Source organism: Zootoca vivipara, chromosome 1 (genome assembly GCF_965207765.1).
Source record: "Zootoca vivipara chromosome 1, rZooViv2.hap1.1, whole genome shotgun sequence".
Taxonomy (NCBI): Eukaryota; Metazoa; Chordata; class Lepidosauria; order Squamata; family Lacertidae; genus Zootoca; species Zootoca vivipara.
In genome coordinates, this window is record NC_142582.1 from 30,211,800 (window position 1) to 30,232,142 (window position 20,343).

At 49.6% G+C, this 20,343-nt stretch overlaps 1 protein-coding gene across 1 annotated transcript in view; it reads right to left on the reverse strand.

Moving 5' to 3' along the window:
* Positions 1-16,856, reverse strand: part of GALNT5 (polypeptide N-acetylgalactosaminyltransferase 5) — a 40,394-nt gene extending 23,538 nt beyond the window's left edge. The window contains exons 1-2 of the mRNA XM_035111520.3: positions 14,804-16,856; positions 4,837-5,003 (exon numbers count right to left, since the gene is read on the reverse strand). Of these exons, the coding sequence (XP_034967411.2) occupies positions 4,837-5,003; positions 14,804-16,119 (1,483 nt within the window). The 5' untranslated portion in view covers positions 16,120-16,856. The remainder of the gene's footprint in view (positions 1-4,836; positions 5,004-14,803) is intronic.
* Between the last annotated feature and the right edge of the window lie 3,487 nt (positions 16,857-20,343).

A 20,343-nucleotide genomic window follows, 5' to 3' on the forward strand; every position in this document is an offset into this window, starting at 1 on the left:
CCCTCTTGTACGCTTCCTTGGCTCTCTCCAAGTGTTCTCTGAGCTGCTGGTGCACCGTCTCCAGTTCCTCTGCCCAATCCTCAGCCTGTGGGCCCTCCTCCTCCTCCTCCCCCTCCCTCTCAGGGAAAGATCTGAGGTCACGCCCGTAATTGGCCTTAAAGGGCGACACCCCTGTGGAGACGTGCACCGCATTGTTGTAGGCAAATTCTGCCAGTGGCAGGCGATCCACCCAGTCCGTTTGCCTCTGGCTGACGTAACATCTCAGGTACTGCTGCAGAATGGCGTTGACCCTCTCCGCCTGTCCATTGGTCTGCGGGTGTCTAGCCGTCGACAAGCTGACCTCCACCTGCAGGAGGTTCATGAGCCGCCGCCAGAACCTGGAAACAAATTGGCGGCCACGATCCGAAATAACCCTTAAAGGTAATCCATGCAGTCTGAATACGTGATCCACAAACAGTTTGGCTGTCTCTTCTGCAGAGACCGCCCTGGCACACGGTATAAAATGGCACATTTTGGACATGAGGTCCACCACCACCAACACTGCGGTCTTGCCCCTGGAAGAAGGCAGATCTGTGATGAAGTCCATGGACACCACTTCCCACGGCCTGTGTGGCGTGGCTAAGGGCTCCAGCAATCCCGGTGGCGCTGCTCTGACCACCTTTGCCCGCTGGCAGGTGTCGCAGCCCCGTACATAGTCTCGAACATCTTCCCGCACCCCTGGCCACCAGAAGTGTCTCATGACTAGGTGAGTGGTTTTGTCCCTCCCAAAATGACCCGCCGTTGGGTTGTCGTGCATCTGCTTGAGGACCGTACGTCTAAGCTGGGTGGTGGGCAGGTACAGTGCACCCTTGTAGAAAAGCAGCCCCCTGCGTTCTGCAAAGTCTTTTGCCTGCTCCCCCCCCTCTCAGTTCTCTGAAGATGCGGTTGGCAAATTCATCCGCTGCCGTCAGTGCTGTGAGTTCTGCCTCGCTCACCACTGCTGCTCCGCAGGACCATGCTGACGGGGGGAAAATGTGCCTGGGTGCCGGTGGCGCCTCCTCCTCCATGTACTCTGGCTTGCGGGAGAGGGCATCCGCCCTGACATTCTGCTCTCCCGGGATGTAGTGTATGGAGAAGTTGAAGTTCGAGAAGAACTCTGCCCACCGTATCTGCCGCTGGTTGAGCACCCTGGCCGTTCTCCAGAACTCCAGGTTCTTGTGGTCTGTGCACACCTGGATGGGGTGCTTGGCGCCCACCAGGAAGTGTCTCCAGTGCTGGAACGCAGCGTGGATCGCAAGAAGTTCCCGATCAAACACTGTGTAGTTTCGCTCTGGCTGGGTCAACTTCCTGGAGAAGAAGGCACAGGGTCTCCACTCTCTGTTGGCGTCCAGTTGCAACAAAATGGCGCCCACAGCTTTATCAGAAGCATCTGTCTCCACGCGTAGGGGCGCGTCCTGAACCACGTGGAACAGGTTCTGGTCTGAGGCGAACACCCTCTTGAGGCTTTCGAACGCTGCTTGCGCCTCTGGTGTCCACCTGAACTTCTGCTTGCCTCTCAGGCAGTCAGTGATGGGAGCCGTAACGCGAGAGAAGTTCTTGATGAATTTCCTGTAGAAGTTGGCGAAGCCTAGTAGGCGTTGGGCATCTTTGCGCGTCCTGGGGCTGTGCCAGTCCAGGATGGCCTGCACCTTGTCCTTGTCCATCGCCAGCCCCTTGTCTGACAGCTTGTAGCCCAGGAAGTCCACCTCCTTGGTGTGAAACTTGCACTTCTCCAGCTTCACATACAGGTGGTTCTCCTTCAGGCGCTGCAACACCTCCCTGACATCTTTCACATGCTGCACTGGGTCATTGGAGTAAATAAGGATGTCATCCAGGAAGACCAAGCATTTCCTGAAGAGGAGGGACCCCAGGACGTGGTGCATGAAGGCCTGGAAGCATGCTGAGCCCCCTTGCAACCCGAAGGGCATCACCAGATATTCAAAAGAGCCCAGAGGCGTGAACATCGTGGTTTTCCATTCATCGCCTTCCCGGATCCTGATCAAGTTGTACGCCCCCCTCAGGTCTAGCTTGGTGAAAATCTTGCCCCTGCGTGCCGCTGTCAGGAGATCATCCACTCTGGGCATGGGGAAAGCCACTGGCTCTGTCACTGAATTCAGCCGTCTAAAATCCACCACCAGACGGCGCTGTTGCGTGTCTTTCTTGTCCACCCAGAAGACCGGGCTGCCCCCTGCTGCCTTGCTTTCTCTGATGAACCCCCGCTTGAGGTTCTTGTCGATGAAAGCGCGCAGATCCTCCAGTTCCTGGTCTGACATGGCGTACAGCTTGGCTGGGGGTATAGTTGCCCCTGGCACCAGGTTGATCTGGCAGTCAAAAGGCCTGTGTGGGGGTAGGTGGTCGGACTCCGCTTCGCTGAAGACCTCCTGCAGGTCCCAGTACGGCTTGGGTATCGCCTCACCCCCTTTGACGTGCATGGTGGCCACCGTGGCTATCGGAGGCCCCTCCCCTGGTTGGTGCTGCATGCAATTTTCCAGGCAAAAGTCCGATCCAAAAGTGATGCATCTCTGGTGCCAACTGATGGAGGGGTCATGGCGCGCCAGCCAGCTCATGCCCAAGACGATGGGGGGGTCTGAGATGGTTGTGACGTTGAATGCCAGTGTCTCTGAGTGCCTTCCCACCGTCATTCTCATGGGGGGGGGTTTGATGAGTGATGGCCCCTCCCAGCAGCTCTCTGCCGTCAATGGTCGCCACGTGCAGAGGAAAATCCAGCTGCAGAAGCTGGATCTGGTGCTCTTCTGCAAAGTTTCTCGAGAAGAAGTTCGCTGACGCCCCACTGTCAATTAAGGCGAGGACTGTCAGGGGATAGCCATTTGGGAGCGTTAGCGTGACTTCTAAAACCACTCCTGCTCTGGGAGGGGTGGGCTGGCTCTGCTCCTCTCTGTGCGGGTGGGTGGGCTGGGGCTGTTGTCTGCTGACTGTGCCTGGCTGCTGCCCCTTGTCTCCTGCAGCCAGGCTTTCCCGTTTCCCTGCTGTGGTGCTGCGTCAGTGGGGGAGGGCACAACCGTTCCCGCCTTTCCTTGCCACTCCCTGCGATGTGGGCAGTCTCTGACGAGATGCTGGGGGGAGTTGCAGAGAAAGCAATTCCCACCCCTTCCCTCCTTGCGTCTTGGCGCCGCTGGGGTTTGAAAAGCCCCCCCCCCGCGCGCGCGCGCGCTATCAATCTGCATGGGTTCCTGGTCCTGACTGGCCCCAGGCGTGGCTTGAAAGGGTTGTTGGGGGAGTGGCTTCTCCTGCGACCGTGGGAACCAAGCCCGCTTTGCGCGCGTTGCTTGCTTGTCGCTCCACCGGGATTCCTGTCTCACCCCCACCGCCAGAGCCGCTTTGCTCAGCTGATCCATATTACTGGGCTTTGGACCTCTCGAGAGCTCATCCTTCACCTCCTCATGCAACCCCAAGTAGAACGCCGCTTGCATTGGGGGTGACTCTAGTTCCCACCCCAATCTGTGCACCAGCATGGTGAATTTCGCCCAATACGCGCGAACTGTCATATTTCCTTGGCGTAAATTATGAAGTTCCTCCTTAGTCTGGTCCATATGACTATCGGACGAATACATCGTTTTCAAACCTTCTAGAAATAGTTTGACATTCTTCATGCAAGGATTCTTTGTTGCGATTAACGGTCTTAGCCACTCCCTGGCTGCCCCGGTAAGGTGCTCCACAATAAACGCTACCCTGTGCTCATCATCAGGGAACTCATCGTGGTGCAGCTCAAGAGCATACACAATCTCAGTCTCAAAGCCCTGATATTCCTTCGGGTCTCCATTGAACTTGCTTACTAGCGTCCCGGCTCTCCTTCCTGGCAGCACTTGGACTTGGGGTGCCCCTCCCGCCTTGTTTTTCTCTGCATCCAGCTTGTTTTGGAGGTCTACCGCCACCGCCCTTAATTCCTGCTCTCTTTCCTGTAGCGCTCTCACCTGTTCCGCAAGTTGTAGCCGGTCGTCCTGGACCTTCTTAGTCTCTTCTTTAGCTGCCTTCAATTCCCCCTGCGCCTGCAGCGACAGCTGCTGCAGTTCTTGCTGGGCTTGCTCCGCGATCTGCCGCCATCTCTCCGCCTCTGACACGCTCATCCCGGCAACTCCAAAGTAGCCCAAAAAGGATTAGGAGGTTGCTGTCACAGTGGCCGGAGCGGACTACTTCAGAGTAACGACGCTACGCAGCTCTGCATTTTATTCTTTTATTGGTGCTGCGTATTTACAGTGCTGAAGTCATTGCTATTTACACGGAGTGATGTGGTCAGTCGGTTTCAGAACCTCCTAATGGCTTTTGGCGCGTCTTTCTCCAACACAAAAGCTTTGGCAGACCCATCCTCTTTCCCCTCCTCTTTCTGCGTAATTCCGGAGTTGGGGGGATGGGTCTCCCGCCCTTATTCGCCCCTTCCTGTCCCACCTGGGACCCTGGCTCCTCTACCTTGCCTGAGCCTCGGACACGACTTCCTGCTTCCCCACTGGAATCGGAACTCTCTCTGCTTTCCCCTGTGCTCGGGGATTGGCTTGAACTCAGGAGGGGAGGGACTTCGCGATATCCCCTGTCCCTCACAATTGTTTTTATCTTGGTATTTAGTGAGAGTTTTACACATATTTGTTTTTTCATTGGGTTTGTTTATTTTAGTCATGGTTTATATATAACTGGACTGGTTTGAGTTTTGTTTTGTTCTTTGGGATTTTTTTGAGCAAATTTTCTAAATAAATAAACGGCAACCTTAAAAAAAAAAAAACACCCGACAGCATTTTTAAAAGAGCAAAATAGCTTGGAAAACAGGACATTCCACAAGCCGAAACACACTGGGAAACACCAACCAACCTTTTGTGCTGAAGTCATCCACCAGAATAACCTCTTTAATAAACTGAGGAGGGGAGCGGTTGAGGACACTGTGAACAGAGCGCAAGAGTGTGGACCACACTTCGTCAACAAAGCATATGATGATGCTGGTGGTGGGAAGGTTGTTGTGGACGAGAAGATCTCTACATCTGTAGCGAACAGAAACAGGCATAAATAGCACTGAAGCAGCACACACAAGTGGGCAAAGGCACATGCAAAAAAGACGGGAGGGTTGGTGCTTCTAACAAGTTGCCATAAAACATTTTGCCTCAAGATTGCCTCACCCTTTATATACTCGGTCGATCACTGTGCTCTGCAGAAGGGGGTCTCATGCAGACTCCGCCTTACCAGGAAGTCCATTCCATATGATATAGAAAGAGGGCCTTTAGCGTGGTTGCACCTACCTTTGGAATCTCCTCTAGACAGCTGCTGCCACTGTCGTCTTTTTGGAGCCTTTTGATGGCCTCCCTCTTTCAACAAAGCCTTTATCACAGCCTGCATCTGCACTGGAAATCTTTCCCACTGTTTTTATATATGGAAATGTTTGTAATTGTTTTCTGCTTCTCTTATTTTACGGTTGTGACTGTTTTTTTGATTGTGTATTTTTTTAAAATTGTTTTAACCTGCCCTGGCAACCCATGATAAAATCCAAATAAATGCTAGTGGTGTTTTAAACCGAAAGGAACGAAGGGAACCAAGGAGCAAATTTCCATGTAGCACTATGATGCTGGTCAGCAGCACCAGGGGTTGAGCTGGCAAGAGACGAAGTGGTTATACTTTCCGGTCAGGAGCTAACATCAGTAAGAATAGATGGTGTTAATGAGTCTCCTTTTAATGGAGAGGAGCTTCCTAAAATACAGAGATTAGTTGCTATAATTTCTGATTTTTTTGCCACTTGGGCAGACTCAATCAAAACACCACCACCACCATCACCATTATCATGTAGTGGTACCCAATTAGCTTAGCACTGCAGTACCTGTGTTTTTCAAAAGCCAAGAAATGGAGCCCCTATTGTTTGAAGAACTTGGTATCTCTGTCATAGCTCTTGTTATGTGAATGGTGTCAAGGAGGCCCTGCGTGGGTTATGCGGACCCCCCTAGGGTCCACCGGCCACCAACTGGGAACCACTGATCTAGTCTACAGTCTGCATTGCTGCTAGTCAGCTTCTGTGTTTAAGAGAGCATCTGCCAGCTCAGAACAAGCAGGGTGGCCAACCTTGTCTTGAAAAACCAAGACGCACAAATTATTTTTCCAGAGGAGTAACCTTATTTTTTTTTTCAATGGCTTGGCAAGTGCAGTGTGCTATAATGAACTGAAGTCAGGAGAAGTGAAAGAGCAGATGTCCTGTGGATTTTGTAGCATATGGAAGCCAGCTGTAGAGGGCGGGGTGTGTGTGAATCCCAAGGTATAATCTAAGAAACAGAAAAAGCACCCAGTGGCTATTTAAAGTGAAAACCAATGCATGGCTTGCCTGCGATCCTGACATCCATCTCGCTACCTGATTAGCGTTGCAACAGACAACTGTTCATTATCCACCTGCACTGTGACAACTTATGGGCGACCAGCAAAAGCATGGTAGATAAAAAGCACAGGTGTAGAATAGGAGCAAATCTTCTTTCCTGTCGTCTAAAAAGCTGTGGAGTTGCATGTGGCAGGGTGGAGCAGCAGATACAATATCAGGACCGGGAAAATATGAGTACATATCCTCCCTTAACCATAGAACTCACTGGCTGACTTGGGGACTTTTGGGGTAATACTTCCTCTCAAGAGTTTTTGAGGGCTGGGTGGAGAAATGCAGTGTTTGAAATTAGCCAGGCGCTAGGCACATTTTGTGCCTGACTATTGACCGCTTGCATCCAAGTGAAGATGCCTGAGGAGTTTTGGATCTTGGCTGTTTTCTCACACCATATCCCATCAGATTAAACCATCAGATTAAATTTCTGGAACCGAAATGCTTTTTCTGTGCAGCCTGAGCAGGAGCAATGAAATACATTATAGCTAATTGTTGTAGCTTGTCTTCGCTTACTCCAGCCCACTGCCCTGCTCACAATTGTGCAGAATATTCTTACATTTTGAATGATCCATGTCACCATTAAGAAAAAAAAGATGTAGGAGTAGACAAATATATATGTGGACTATCCCTGGATAAAGTTTTCAAAGCTCAAGGTTGGCATCGGAACTAGCCAGATGTTTAACTGATAATCAGTCAAAGACAGCCCATCCTTTTTTAGAGCAGGCATCCCCAAACTGCGGCCCTCCAGATGTTTTGGCCTACAAATCCCATGATCCCTAGCTAACAGGGCCAGTGGACGGGGATGATGGGAATTGTAGTCCAAAACATCTGGAGGGCCGAAGTTTGGGGATGCCTGCTTTAGAGCCTTCTTGGCCAAAAATGACAGCTAGTGTCATTCGTTTCTGGCAACTGCAACCTTGGTTTTAAGGAGCCGTTTGACACCTAGCTTGTGCATATGAGTTTCTAACAATGGAGAAATGGCATGATGTGATACACACACCTTGGAGGCAGAACAGTAAACGAACGGTAATAACAGCAATGTGTAAAACATGCAGCACAGTTTTAAACACAAAAGAGCTCTTAGACCACCTCGAACACAGTCCCTTTAAGAAGAACATTAGAAGTGTTCTGCTGGATCAGACCAATGGCCCATCTAGTCCAACATCCTGTCCTCACAATGGACAACCAGATGCCCACAGGAAGCTGACAGATAGGACCTGAGCTCAAGAGCACTGTCCCCCTCTAGCGGTTTCCAGCAACTGCTTTTCAGAAAGATACTGTCTGAGACTGTGGAGGCAAAGCACAATGTACCCTCCATGAACTGGCCCAGGCACCCCCAAACTCGGCCCTCCAGCTGTTTTGGGACTACAATTCCCATCATCCCTGACCACTGGTCCTTTTAGCTAGGGATGATGGGAGTTGTAGTCCCAAAACAGCTGGATGGCCGAGTTTGGGGATGCCTGAACTGGACTAATCCTCGCCACCACTGCCTCCTTGTGGGAGAGAGTTCTCTCCAATTTAAGTGTGTGCTTCATGAGGAAGCAATTTCTTCCTGGGAAGCTTCAAAATGGAACCTCTGTTAGGCCTAGGTACAATGGGCCAAGGGAAATGTAGTTCCCATAGCTCCTCACATGCCCAGGAGCCATGGGAACTACAAACCTATGGTCCCTTGAGTCTAGGATGTCAGCACTAAAGGGAGCCCTTCTTCTGAATCTCTCCATTGCTGTCACAACCACTACGAGGATAGGAAATGGGAGGAGCAACTGGCAGGATTGCGAACTGGGCTGGACCTGAAATTTGGTTGGCTATTGGGGTGTGTGTGTGAAAAACCACACACACAACAACAAATTTCAGTCTCGTCTAATTACTGTAGTTAAACTAACCCTGGGGGCTCCTTAGAACAGAATGCAAGCTCAATACAGTATTCCGAAGTGATTTTCAGTTTGGAAACAAATACAAAAAATCCTAGTTTTATTCCGGAAGAGGTGGAAAATGGATTTCTAGTACACTCTAGTGGCTGCAGGCAGGATGTAAGAAATTGCTGTAGTTTTTCCGTGCTTCATAGAAGTAGGAATGTGAGAAGATAAAAAAGATAAAAGATAAAAAAGAAGATAAAAAAACACACTGAAATGTTAAGACTCCAGCAATAAGGAAAAACAGCTAAAATGCCTATTTAGCACCAACAATATTTCCTTAGCTGATATGTGGCCATTTGTCCTTGTTAATCATGATTAAATAAATCACTGTGGAACACTGCAGCCAAAGCAGGCTGCAGAGACTGGGAGCTGCAGGGCCAGTTAAGTTAAAACCTTGAACTGGGCCAATTATTTTATTGGCAAAATAAAATAATAATAATTTATTATTTATACCCCACCCATCTGGCCGGGTCCCCACCACCACTCAGGGAGGCTTCCAACACACATTAAAATAGCATAGATTAAAAACTTCCCTAAACAGGGCTGCCTTCAGGTATTTTCTAAATGTCAGGTAGTTGTTTATCTCTCTGACCTCTGATGGGAGGGCGTTCCACAGGGCGGGTGCTACTACCGAGAAGGCCCTCTGCCTGGTTCCCTGTTGCTTTGCTTCTCGCAATGAAAAGGTACTTTAAATGTAAAACATAAAAAATGCAAAACAGAACATTGCAACTGCTTCTGAAGCCATTCCCCAGGCATCCCTGCCATGTAAGGTTACGTGGGTGGTGACTGGAGAGGGTCTTCTCGGGTGTTGCATCCCAGCTAGGAAGCGGTCTCCCTGGGGATGCTTGCTGGCAGCCCAATTCAATGGAAGGGCTTTGACCAACGCACCCCACTCTCTTCCTCCCTCTGTGTTTACTACAACTGGTTTTCGTATTTCTGTTGTGTTTGTAGTCACTTTGAGACATTTCTAAGAGCAAAGCGACTAACTACTGTAGCAACCATAATAATATCTGCAAAACTTTTGTTGTTGTTGTTGTTAGCTTGTCAAAATAAAAGCCTCTCATTTCGCTCTACCTAAGCCAGCAAACACTGATGTCTGCAAAGCAACAAGGTCTGAATGTAGCCCACTAGGCCTATACTGTATATCAAGAAGGAACAGCACAAAATCTGCAGATCTGAGGGGCGATAAAATTTTCTCCCATTTCAATGAATTTGTCATTTCATATCATGGCAGTAAAAAGAAGAAGGAGGCAAAGGGCTGGGTCAGGTCTGAGTCTTTCCTGCTTGAACAAAAGGCTGAAGGGAAAGCATTTCTCTCCATTCCTATTTGCAATTCATTGGTGGGCTTGATGTGGTGCCTTCGCTCCCTAAGCGCCAATATCTTCAAGGGGATCTTGAGAAGGCCACAACATCCTACCAAAGAACTTCTCACAGAGTCAATTCTCTCGATTGTTCCTTGAGAATGTTTTATGTGGTTGTTGTCTCTACCCCCATCCGTATCTTTGCCTCCCTTGCCTCTGGGACGTTTTGTTTGGGGAGATGGCTGGAATTTCCAAGCAGCCCTCACAGGAAGGGAAGTGCGGCTCAATGACAGAGCACATGCTCTGCGTGCCGAAAGTCCCAGGTTTGATCCTTGGCATCTCCAGTTAGAAAGAGAGAAAGAGAAAGAGAAAGAGAGAGAGATGATGGAAAAGATGCTGGAGAGCCACAGCCGTCAGAGTAGAGAATCTTGGCTTGATGAAAAAAATGGCCTGAGCTGGTATAAGGCAGCTATATTCACTGCTGGTGCTATGAGGTAGGCGCATGTAAGGTGAACCTGTAATATTTGGTGCAAGCGTCCCCTCCAATTACACAGGGGTTACGTCCCGGGCCCCCGTGCACATAAGTGTAATTGCATAAAGTGGGTGGGGTATAATTGCATAAAGAGGTGGGGTACCAACACCCCCAGGACAATTTCACCTGAGTGGCAAGGAAGACGGGAAAAGGCGGGTGGGGGGAGGGGTAGCAGAACGAGACGGAGAAAAATACAAATAGAAAAGGAGGTGGCAGAAAGAGAGAGAGAGAGAGACAGAGAGAGAGACAGAGAGAGAGAGAGAGAGAAAGAAAGAAAGAAAGAAAGAAAGAAAGAAAGAAAGAAAGAGAAAAAGAGAGTCATAACAACTTTGGATTTGGACCTCACCTACCTGGCCCTGCCCCCCCCCAAAAAAAACAAATTGCTCCTGTGGCAATGTAGCCCTTGGCTACATTTACACCATACATTTAAAACTTATTTCTTCCTCAAAGAACGCTGGGAACTGTAGTTTGTTAAGGGCGCTGGGAATAATAGCTGTCTCTGTATGTACGAGGGGGTAAACTACAGTTCCCACGATTCCTGGGGGAGGGAGACAATATGTGCTTTAAATGTATGGTGTGTACACCAACCTCGACAGTAAAAGCGTTACCTCAAGCCCTGCACTAGGATAAAACAAACTCCCAGGGCATTTTAAATAATTTAAACATGGCTAAAATCATCATCATCATCATCAAAATGAGAGTGTGGGGTTTTTTTTTTAAAAAAAAAACCACACACACATCCACCACCCTAAGCAGATTTTCAAGGAGGAAATACGTGTTTGCCAAAGCAAACTTTTCAGCATGTTCACAGTGGAGAAACTTGTTCAGCGCCAACAATATACTCACACAACTTCCTTGTCGACATATGCAGAGCAAACAAGTTGCTTTGCCGATGTGAACAATGAAAGCTAAGGGTGTCCCGTGTCAGTGGCTGACTGTTTGCTTGTTTGGAGTCTGCAACCGGCCTATCCTAGCCGATACACCCTGACACACTTTGGCAACTGATTTCCCACATGGGCAGGAATGTTCCTTCTCCAAAGCTGATAAGCTAAGCAAAAAAAGGAAAGCCTTGTGCTCCGCATTCAAGGCTGCAAAAAGAAACAGTCTCTCCCCACAAACACCCCTTTGAGTGAACGTGTGTCACTAACTGTTCTGCTAGCTTTGGAGTAACAGTGTAGGCTACCTAATCTGATGGACAACTTTCCAGTTTTCTGTGTGTATTCCGATGCCTGAATTAACACTCCCACAGCAGGGCTGGGCATCTTGATCGAGAAAACTGCAGGCTCATTTCTCTAGACACCACTTCTACTTTGGACTCTGACACAGCGCCCTGAATGCACATGCCCTGCAGATTTATGCTGTTGTGGGACTTACTTTCGATTAAGAAAGGATAGCGGAAAAGCTTAGTCTGGTGGTTAAGGCCACAATCCTATGGCCACTTAATGAGGTAATACTCAGGGCCAGACCAGGACATTTTGCTGCCTGAGGTGGGTAATATGGCGTTCCCTCCCGCACAATTCCATATCGAGAAGCTGACAAGACTGGCCATCAAACCTCACTTCAGCTCTACAAATGTGAGTCCTCCTATACACCGGAGGGCAGCTGGCTAGCTTAGGGAGCAGCACAGAGCAGGCCGTGTCCTGCTCCGCCCTCCCAGCTTCTATCGCCTGAGGCTGCCGCCTCACTCTGCCTAATGGTAGGACTGGCAACAACAGGCACACCTATTCATTGAAAATGTTTTACAAGCCACATTATCTTATCAAACCAGTGCTAATGAAGCACGACAGATAAAGGGCAAGGAACTAGATCCGGTCGGCTGCCTAGATCCTTCTGTCCCCACCCCCACCAGCCAACATCAGAATGATTTTGCCCACAGGTTTTAAAGTTTAAATTGGAGGAGGGGAAGATGCCTCTCACAAAACTTTGTAGTGCTAACAATCAGCTGATCTTCGGAGCTTGCACTGAGCCCATACGCAGCGTGGTGCAAGCACCAACCATCAGCCGATAGTCAGGTGTTCAAAGGGATGCGTGCCGTTCTGTTAGAGTCCTGCTGGTCAGCTGATGGCCAGGGCTTGCAAACCCCTTTTGGACCTAGACACACACCTGACGACATACACGGCATCTGGGACAGCTCAGTTGTTAAGAGCATGATATTCTTAATCTCAGGATTTTGAGTTTGAGCCCCGTGTTGGGCAAAAGATTCCTGCATTGCAGAGGGTGGGGCTAAATGACCCTTGTGGTTTCCTTCAACTGTACAATCCTATGAGGGCTAGGGCAGATGGGTGACTTGGTTGAGGAAGCTGAGGGGGTGTTCATTAGGCCTGCGGGCTGGAGGTTCCTCAATGCTGCAATTGGCCAACAATAAGATTAGGGAGCAGGTCCTATTGGAATAAGTAGGACTGGCTTTTGAGCAGAACTGCTTCAGATTGTGCTGCTTGAATTCAGTGCAAGGGATCACACAAGATTCTTGAAGCTCAAGCATCTTCCCATTATTTTCCCCAGCCCTCATACACTTGAGAAGTGGCTGAGCCACGTCCCAATGTTTGAGTTCCTCCACATCGCCCTTCAAAAGAGTTGACTTTGTCTTCTCTTACAGCAAGGCGCTGGATTTGCCTGGGAGAATTCCCCCACTTAACGCTTGAGAGTTTATAATAATGGCTCTCAGGCTGAACTGCTGCGCAAACAGAAAATATTAGAACAATCCACAGCCGCTCTGGAAAATATACCTGCCCCCCCCACTCTATATTGAGTGCCGCAATCAAGAAATTCAGAGAATCAGCTCGCTCCCAGCATCAAATCGAGTAAGGAAAGCTCTCTCTTGAAGTGCTTCCTTGCCATCAGAGGAGCTTAACAGATATTCTATATATTGCCAACACGTCAGAATGATCTACAGTGGAAAAAAACTCATGTTCCAGGATGGAGTCCCAGTGTGATCAATGGTTAGAGCGATGGACCCTCTGGACCTCCAGATGTCATGGACTACAACTCCCATCATCCCAGACCACTGGCAGTGGCGGAGCTTCATGCTCTGGCACTGGGGGTGGGGCGCGCCTCCCGGAGGGCCGTGGCACACGTTCCGGGGGCGGGGCAGGCACCCGCGATGGTGCCCCTTGGAGCCTGCCGCTCGGGGCGGCCCGCCCCCACTGCCCCTATCTTCCTACGTCCCTGACCACTGGACATGCTGGCTGGAGGTGATGGGAGTTGAAGTCCAACAGCTGCTCACTTGCCGAGGCTCCAAGGAAACCTGTACTGTTTGCGTGTTGGGGCTTTTTTTGCAACACACAGTTGGAAGGAAGAGACATGATGTTGGGGTGGAGCTGAAAGAGCAACCCCACTCTGAATTAAACACTCCATTGCCCTGCATGTTCTTTTTGTTAATTTTCTTGGGTTACACAGAACACCTCAACAGACCCAAGAGCATCCTGTTCCAGACATTTCTTCAATTATACTGCCACCTAGTGCCCAGGTTAGGTTAGCATTCAACCAAGCCAGGACCTGCTATCTACACAGTACAGTGGTACCTCTACTTACGAACAACTCTACTTACGAATATTTCTACTTACGAATGGATCTTCGTCTGCCATCTTGGATGCGGTTTAGATAGGATTTTTTCTACTTACGAATTTTTAAATAGGGTTGCTTTGACTTATGAATTTTTTCTCCTAATGCATTCCTATGGGATTTGACTTACAATTTTTTTCTACTTACGAATGTGCGTTCGGAACACATTAAATTCGTAAGTAGAGGTACCACTGTATAGGAATCAAGCCACCACTATAGAGAACAGCTACAATGCCATGAACTATGAAGCCAGGCAATATAGTAATGAAACTTTTCATACTATGGGCCTATCACAGTACAGTGATTACCTATCAACAACACGGCTCAGATTTGGAGAGCTAGTGTGAGCCAGAAAACAGGGTTCATTGAGAACCTTAAAAAACTTTAGCTCAATTCTCAGCTTAGCTGCAGGAAAAAGGTAGCATTATTCAGGGACACAGGGATTTGTTTACTATAAGTATATTATTATTATTATTATTATTATTATTATTATTGCATGCTAGCATGTGTAAGGCTGGATGTTAAAATTTAAGAAACGGTAATTATAAACACACATATTAAATTAACGTGTTAATTTGGATTAATTTAGACTATATAGGATGCTTGTTTTCAATTGATACTTTAGGTTAAAGTGGGAGCCAGTCTTAAAACTGTGTACAGTGGTACTTAGGTGTCAAACTTAATCCGTTCTGTGAGTTCGTTTGACTCTCGGAACCGTTCGAAAACCAAGGCGCGGCTTCCAATTGGCTGCAGAAGCTTCCTGCACTCAAGCGGAAGCCGCAGAAGCCATGTCAGACATTCGGCTTCCAAAAAACATACGCAAACCAGAACTTCCAGGTTTGTGGCATTCAGGAGGTGATGAGTTTGGGAGCCAAGCCATTTGACAACCAAGATACCACAGTACAAAGGTAGTACTTGCACCCAGTATATGAAAAGCATTGTTGTGGCATCCCATAAAATGAATGGGGATGGGTTTCTTTTTACACGAAATGTTAATGTTTCCATTGCTGCTCAATATTTATTGGCAACTAACGCTAAGCAACTGGCATAAAATCCATTTGATCATTGGGCAATTAATGCTAGCCCAAGTCTAGACTTGTGCAAGGCAAGAATTCGGGTCTCTTACCCAGCGGGCCTTGTGTCCTCGATGGCTCGGTCTAGTGGGATGAGGTCACTTAGGAAGACATTGAAGTTCCCCTCCTTCCACCTCCTTTTTGCCTCCTCTTCCTTTTCGCCTGGGACCACTGCCGGGCGCCCATACTGACCCAGCGCTTTGGGGTCCCTTGGGGCCAAGGTCCTATCAATAGTAAACACTTTGTGAAACTTGGCCCTTTCTGTGAAATGGGTCCCATTGGTTTGCCTTGATTGGTCCTGATGGGCGGAACGGACCCCATCTGCCTTCCCTAGCTCAGCCCTTTCAACTGGAATAACTTTTAGGGTCGTCGCCGCAGCCCCCTTAAGAGCGGCCTCCTGGGTCGCACCCGCCGCTCTCGGTTCCTCTTGGTTTTTGCCCGCAGTCACTTGCGCCTTCTTCCCGACGGCTCCACGTCCTCCGTCTTCGGGAGCGGGCGCGGCCGCCGAGACCACCCGCGCTCCCTCCTTGCTTATAAGCACCACTTGGTTAGGCAGGATGACTTTTGCACCGGCAATTCTGGCCTCCTCCTCCTCGGACAGCTTTCCTGGACGTGGCGCACCCGGAGACTTCTGCGCTGCTTCCAAAGCGGCAGGCAAATCCAGCCCCCCGGGCCGCTTTGCGGGGACATTTGGCCCGCTCAGTAGCCCGGGGCTGCCCAGAGTTCCGTTGGCGGGCAAGCCAGCCAAGGCGCCTTTCTCCCCTAATCCACCTTCGGGTATAAAAACCGCCGCCGCCTCCTCTCTCCCTTTGGATCCCGTGCTTAACGGCCCAGGCCCTTTCGCGGCGACTTTGCTTCCGACGGCAGGAGCGTCGAGCGCCCGCCCCGGCGACCCGCTGGCAAAAGGCGGCTTTGTGGGCGGCGGGCGAGGGGGCCCGGCCCCCGCGCTCGATTTCTTCTCCGCGGGGGCGGCCGCAGCATGGGTCCGGACGTCGACGGCGGCCGTCCAGTGCAGTCCGGGAGCTGCTGCCGCTGCCGCCGCTTGGGGGGTTGCGCGCCTCCATTGGGCGCCCGGCTTCCCCCTCTTCTTGCTTGGGCCGCCGCGTCCCTTCTCCTCGAGGCCCCTTGGCAGCGCCCCTGGCGGCGCCCGGAGCTCCTCTCCTGCTCGGGCGCCGTCGAGGCTCTTCTTCTCCCGCCAGCCGCGCAGCCTCTCCCGCCGCACCATCTCCTCCTTGAGGACGCGGGTGTTGATCTCGCCGAAGGAGAGGCGCAGCGCTGCCATGTCGAAGAGCAGCCACACCACCGAGGCGGCGAAGATGAAGGCCAAGGCTCGCCCGCTGCCTCGGAAAAGCTTCCGGAGCTTGTTCATCTCGGGAGAGAGGAAAGTTCTCCTCAGGTCGCTCCGGGCACAGCCCGAGGCCCTCCTTCCCGGCTCGGGAGGCTTCCTAGGCCTGCTGCTCTAGCCGAGGCTGCCGCTGCCCGCTGCCCGCCCTGGGCATCTCGATCTCGGGGGAGCCTCCGCCGCCGCGCCGGCCGCCTGTTGCTCCCTGCCTGCGTGGCATCGTCTCCGGGGCTCGGCGCGCGACTCGCAGCCACGCGGCATGGCCCGAGCGCCCCCGGGGCCACTTGCTTGATGGTCTCCCCGCCCGCCTCGCCTCTTCGCCCGGACCCTTCCTCCAGGCTAGACGCACCCTGCCCTGGCTGGGCTGGGAAGGAACCTTGCAGGCGGCTGCAGCAGATCAGCTGCTGGAGAAATTGCTCCCTTTCTCTCTTCCCGCTTCCCCCACCCCCTCTCCGCTCTCATTCCTCCTCTGTAACCCAACACCTTCCCGGAGCAGCAAACAACCTCCAGCTTTGCAAAGTTCCTGAAAGAGTGCCGCGTGGCTCCTTGGCTGCTGCCACCTCCCGACCTCGACCCGGTTGCGCCTTTGCAAACACTGGCAGCGAAGATCTGCTTTGTGGTTTGAAGCTGGCGATTCCTCGTCACCGGGAAAATTCTCCCTTTCTGATTGTTAGTATCGTGATTATTTATTAAATTTGTATTCTTTCCCTTCACCCGAAGATCCCAGGGCGGTTCGCCACAGAAAAATGCAAAAATACCAAATACATCATAAAACTAAAACAAACCAAGACTTGCTTCCTCAAGAAAAGGGGTCATTGTTGGGACACTGATAGCTCTTTGAAAAAACAGAGTTGCATGCAGTTCTGGGGTACAGTAAGGATTTCTTCTCTCTCTCTCTCTCTCTCTCTCTCTCTCTCTCTCTCTCTCTCTCTCTCTCTATTTATAATAAATATTTTTAAGATAGGACTTTGCTGTGTCCATTGGCAGCCTGCTCTGCCAGCAATGGAACAAGCGGTGTCCCTTGAGAAATAACTTGCTTCTGAGCATATTAAAAAATCACCCCACTGCTGAGACATCGCAGAGGGTCTTAAGGCCACCACCCTTCAAAGATGTTTTGCATAAGGCAGGACTGAATAGCATGTTTTCAACCATGCAGCTACATTCCCTCAAGAGGAAACTTCTGAGGTCTGTGTTCCAGTGCTGCGTATGGGTTCCAGTTACAGCAGTGGGTGGAGTCAGAGTCAAAAAGTGGGTGGAGCAACAGGTGTGACTCAACCTTTGTACAGTAGGCTACATTCCATGCATGCAAAAGTCAAAGGTGTATACAACCCCCCTCCCCCGATCTTGCTCTATCCAGGCAAGAAAGAGGCACTATCACAATTCAAGGATGATTTCCACCACTCAGGCAAAAGCACTTGAGAGTGTGGAGCAGGGTCTCTTGAGGGCTGTGGCCCAGGAAAAGTCCTGATAGGCCTGGAAGTTTAATACATGCATTAAACTCCTGGGCCTAAGGGTATATTCACATTAGTGGCTTGAAACACAGAAACACATCTGCATGTACACAATTGTTGGCATCGGGGTGAGGATGTCTTCACCCAATTGACATGACTTTTTCAGTTTCCCAGGCCCTGCAAACCCCCTAGAACTCCTATTCATTTGCATGCTCATCCTCACAGGCACAGACTATGTTCCCACTACCGCTTATTGCGCATCCAGTTTTCTAGTTTGACTGAAACTGGTTTGAGGTGGGGGGACACATCAAACAGCAGTATGTGTTGCTGGAGTTTATATATCACACCACGGGGCAGTTTACAACAAAGTAACACAACAGGCGACAAAGTACATATATAACATATACAGTTGGACAGTGTTCTCGAAGCTACGAACATGAGTTTGACCAAACTGCGGGAGGGAGTGGAAGACAGGAGTGCTTGGCGTGCTCTGGTCCATGGGGTCACGAAGAGTCGGACACGACTAAACGATTAAACAACAACAACAACACAGTCATACCTCATGTTGCGTCCGCTGTGGGTTGCATTTTTCCGGGTTGCAAACCTGGCAGACCCGGAAGTGTTTACTTCCTGTTTACTTCCGGGTTCCGCCGTGCGCGCATGCGCAAAAGCGTTCTTCGCGCTTCGCACATGCGCAAAAGCGCTCTATCGTGCTTTCGCGCATGCGCTCTATCACCGCTCTGTTTGCGGACTTTTCGGGGTGCGAACGGCACCCTGGAACGGATTGGGTCCGCAACCCGAGGTACCACTGTATATACTATTATTTAGTAGATACCTAATAATATAGGTATCAACTAAATAATACGTGTTTAGTGGCAAGTATAAAAAATGAAGTTTTTTTTAAACAAATAAAAACCAGCAACATACAGAAACAGTGTGCTAAGTGCAAATATCATCTCTGTGCAAAGTAAAAACAAAAATTGAATAACACAGTTTTCTGCCCTTTCATGAAAACCAAAATCTTCCTGAGGCAGTTGCCTCACTCTGCCTATTGATAGAAGTGGCCTTGCGAGCCCAGGGCCTAGGATGCAACATGCTCCAAATGGAAGTTTTCACACTGAGGCCCCGAAAGCCCCCACACCCCTACCCCAGGGCAGCAGCCTCTGATAGCAACAAATCACAGTCAGCGGCCAGCCCAAATAAAACGGGATGTTTTGAGCCAATTCCTATCTGCCAAATGAATGAATTATTCACAGTGAATGAAGGGGAATACCCTCACTGTGAATCTGGTGCTTGCATATTATGAATCATGAAACATTTCACAGCTGGAAATGGCATGGTCAAACAGCTCCACCGCAAACTTTGCCATCTGGTTTTCCTGCTCAGCAAATACAAACGTGCAGGGTTTGTTTGAGCAGACTTGCTCAACATGGGGTAGCAGCCTTTATGGGTATGAACTGGTTAATTAACTCCAGACCACTCTTAACATTAGAAAAATACTGAGGGTCAGCCTCACACCGGCAAGGAAATCTGGTGTTAAATAAAACACATGGGTTTTTATTAGATTCTTTTAAGTGCAGGGCTTCAGAAGCAGAGGTTGTTGCTCAGTAATAGAAGAAGAAATCAAGGCATCTCAGGTGTCAGAGCAACCTGGGGTCTTCAGAAAGGAATGGACCACATACTTTACAAACACTGAGGTCTACCTCTGAGGGCATTCTGGCAGTTCCCTCACCATGAGACGTGAGGTTACACAAAACCAGGCAGAGGGTCTTCTCAGTAGTGGCTCCCTTCTTGTGGAACACCCATCAGATGTCAAGGAGATACAACCTTTAGAAGACATCTGAAGAAAGCCTTATATAGGGAAGATTTTAATGTTAATGCTTTATTATGTTTCTGTATATTCTGGAAGTAACACAGAGTGGCTGGGGGAACTGAGTAGGTCACAGGCCTGGGCAGGCCGGGTCTTCCTGTTATATACCTGCTGGGATTGACAAGGCATCTGACCCTGAATCTCATAGCTCTCCTGACAAGTGCCGTGGTCTGCAGCCGCAGTGTGGAACTAAAGGATGAGATTGCCCACTCTTCTATTCAAATTAGGCCCCAGTGTTTTTGTTAACAATCCCCTTCTCAATTAAGTAATCAATTTTAATCTAGAGTTTAAATTCTCAAAACTTTCTTATTTGTTAATTTGAGCAAGTAAACTACTGCTCTCACTTCATTACAAATAGTATTTCTACCTGCAACACACTTGTAGTTAACCAACTAGAAGGATTACTGTTAATAGCACCAGTTTTCCTATAACTTGATATTGCTGGATAGTTTTGATGAATTGCAAAAGCATTTTTAGCTTGCTTTCTGTTGCCACCCTGGAACTTTTCTTTATTAGTTCCACTTTGTTTTGTACGATTCCTTGCAAATGAAGGAAAACAACTTTTCTCCTTGTATATGATGATAATATAACTTTGGTTACTGAGGACAAACAAGATTTTACAAAAACAAGATTCAGCACAGGCCTGGCCAGGACATAGGCATCCTGACTGTGACAAAGGTGACCTGTGTGCTTTCTTTCTTGATTAACAGCTGTTGGGAACTTCAAGGTCCCTGTTCTCCCTTCCTACAGTCTTTGTACTGGACCTGGAGACTCCAATAGAGAGCATTCCATGTCAAGAAGGAGAGCATGTGGGCACCCTATCAAGTGACAGGGTAGGAGCTACACGGAGCAGGGCCTTTTCACTGGTGGTGCCCATTATATGCCTCACTCTTCCAAGACCTGCTCTCTTTTGGCCTGTATTTTGGAGCT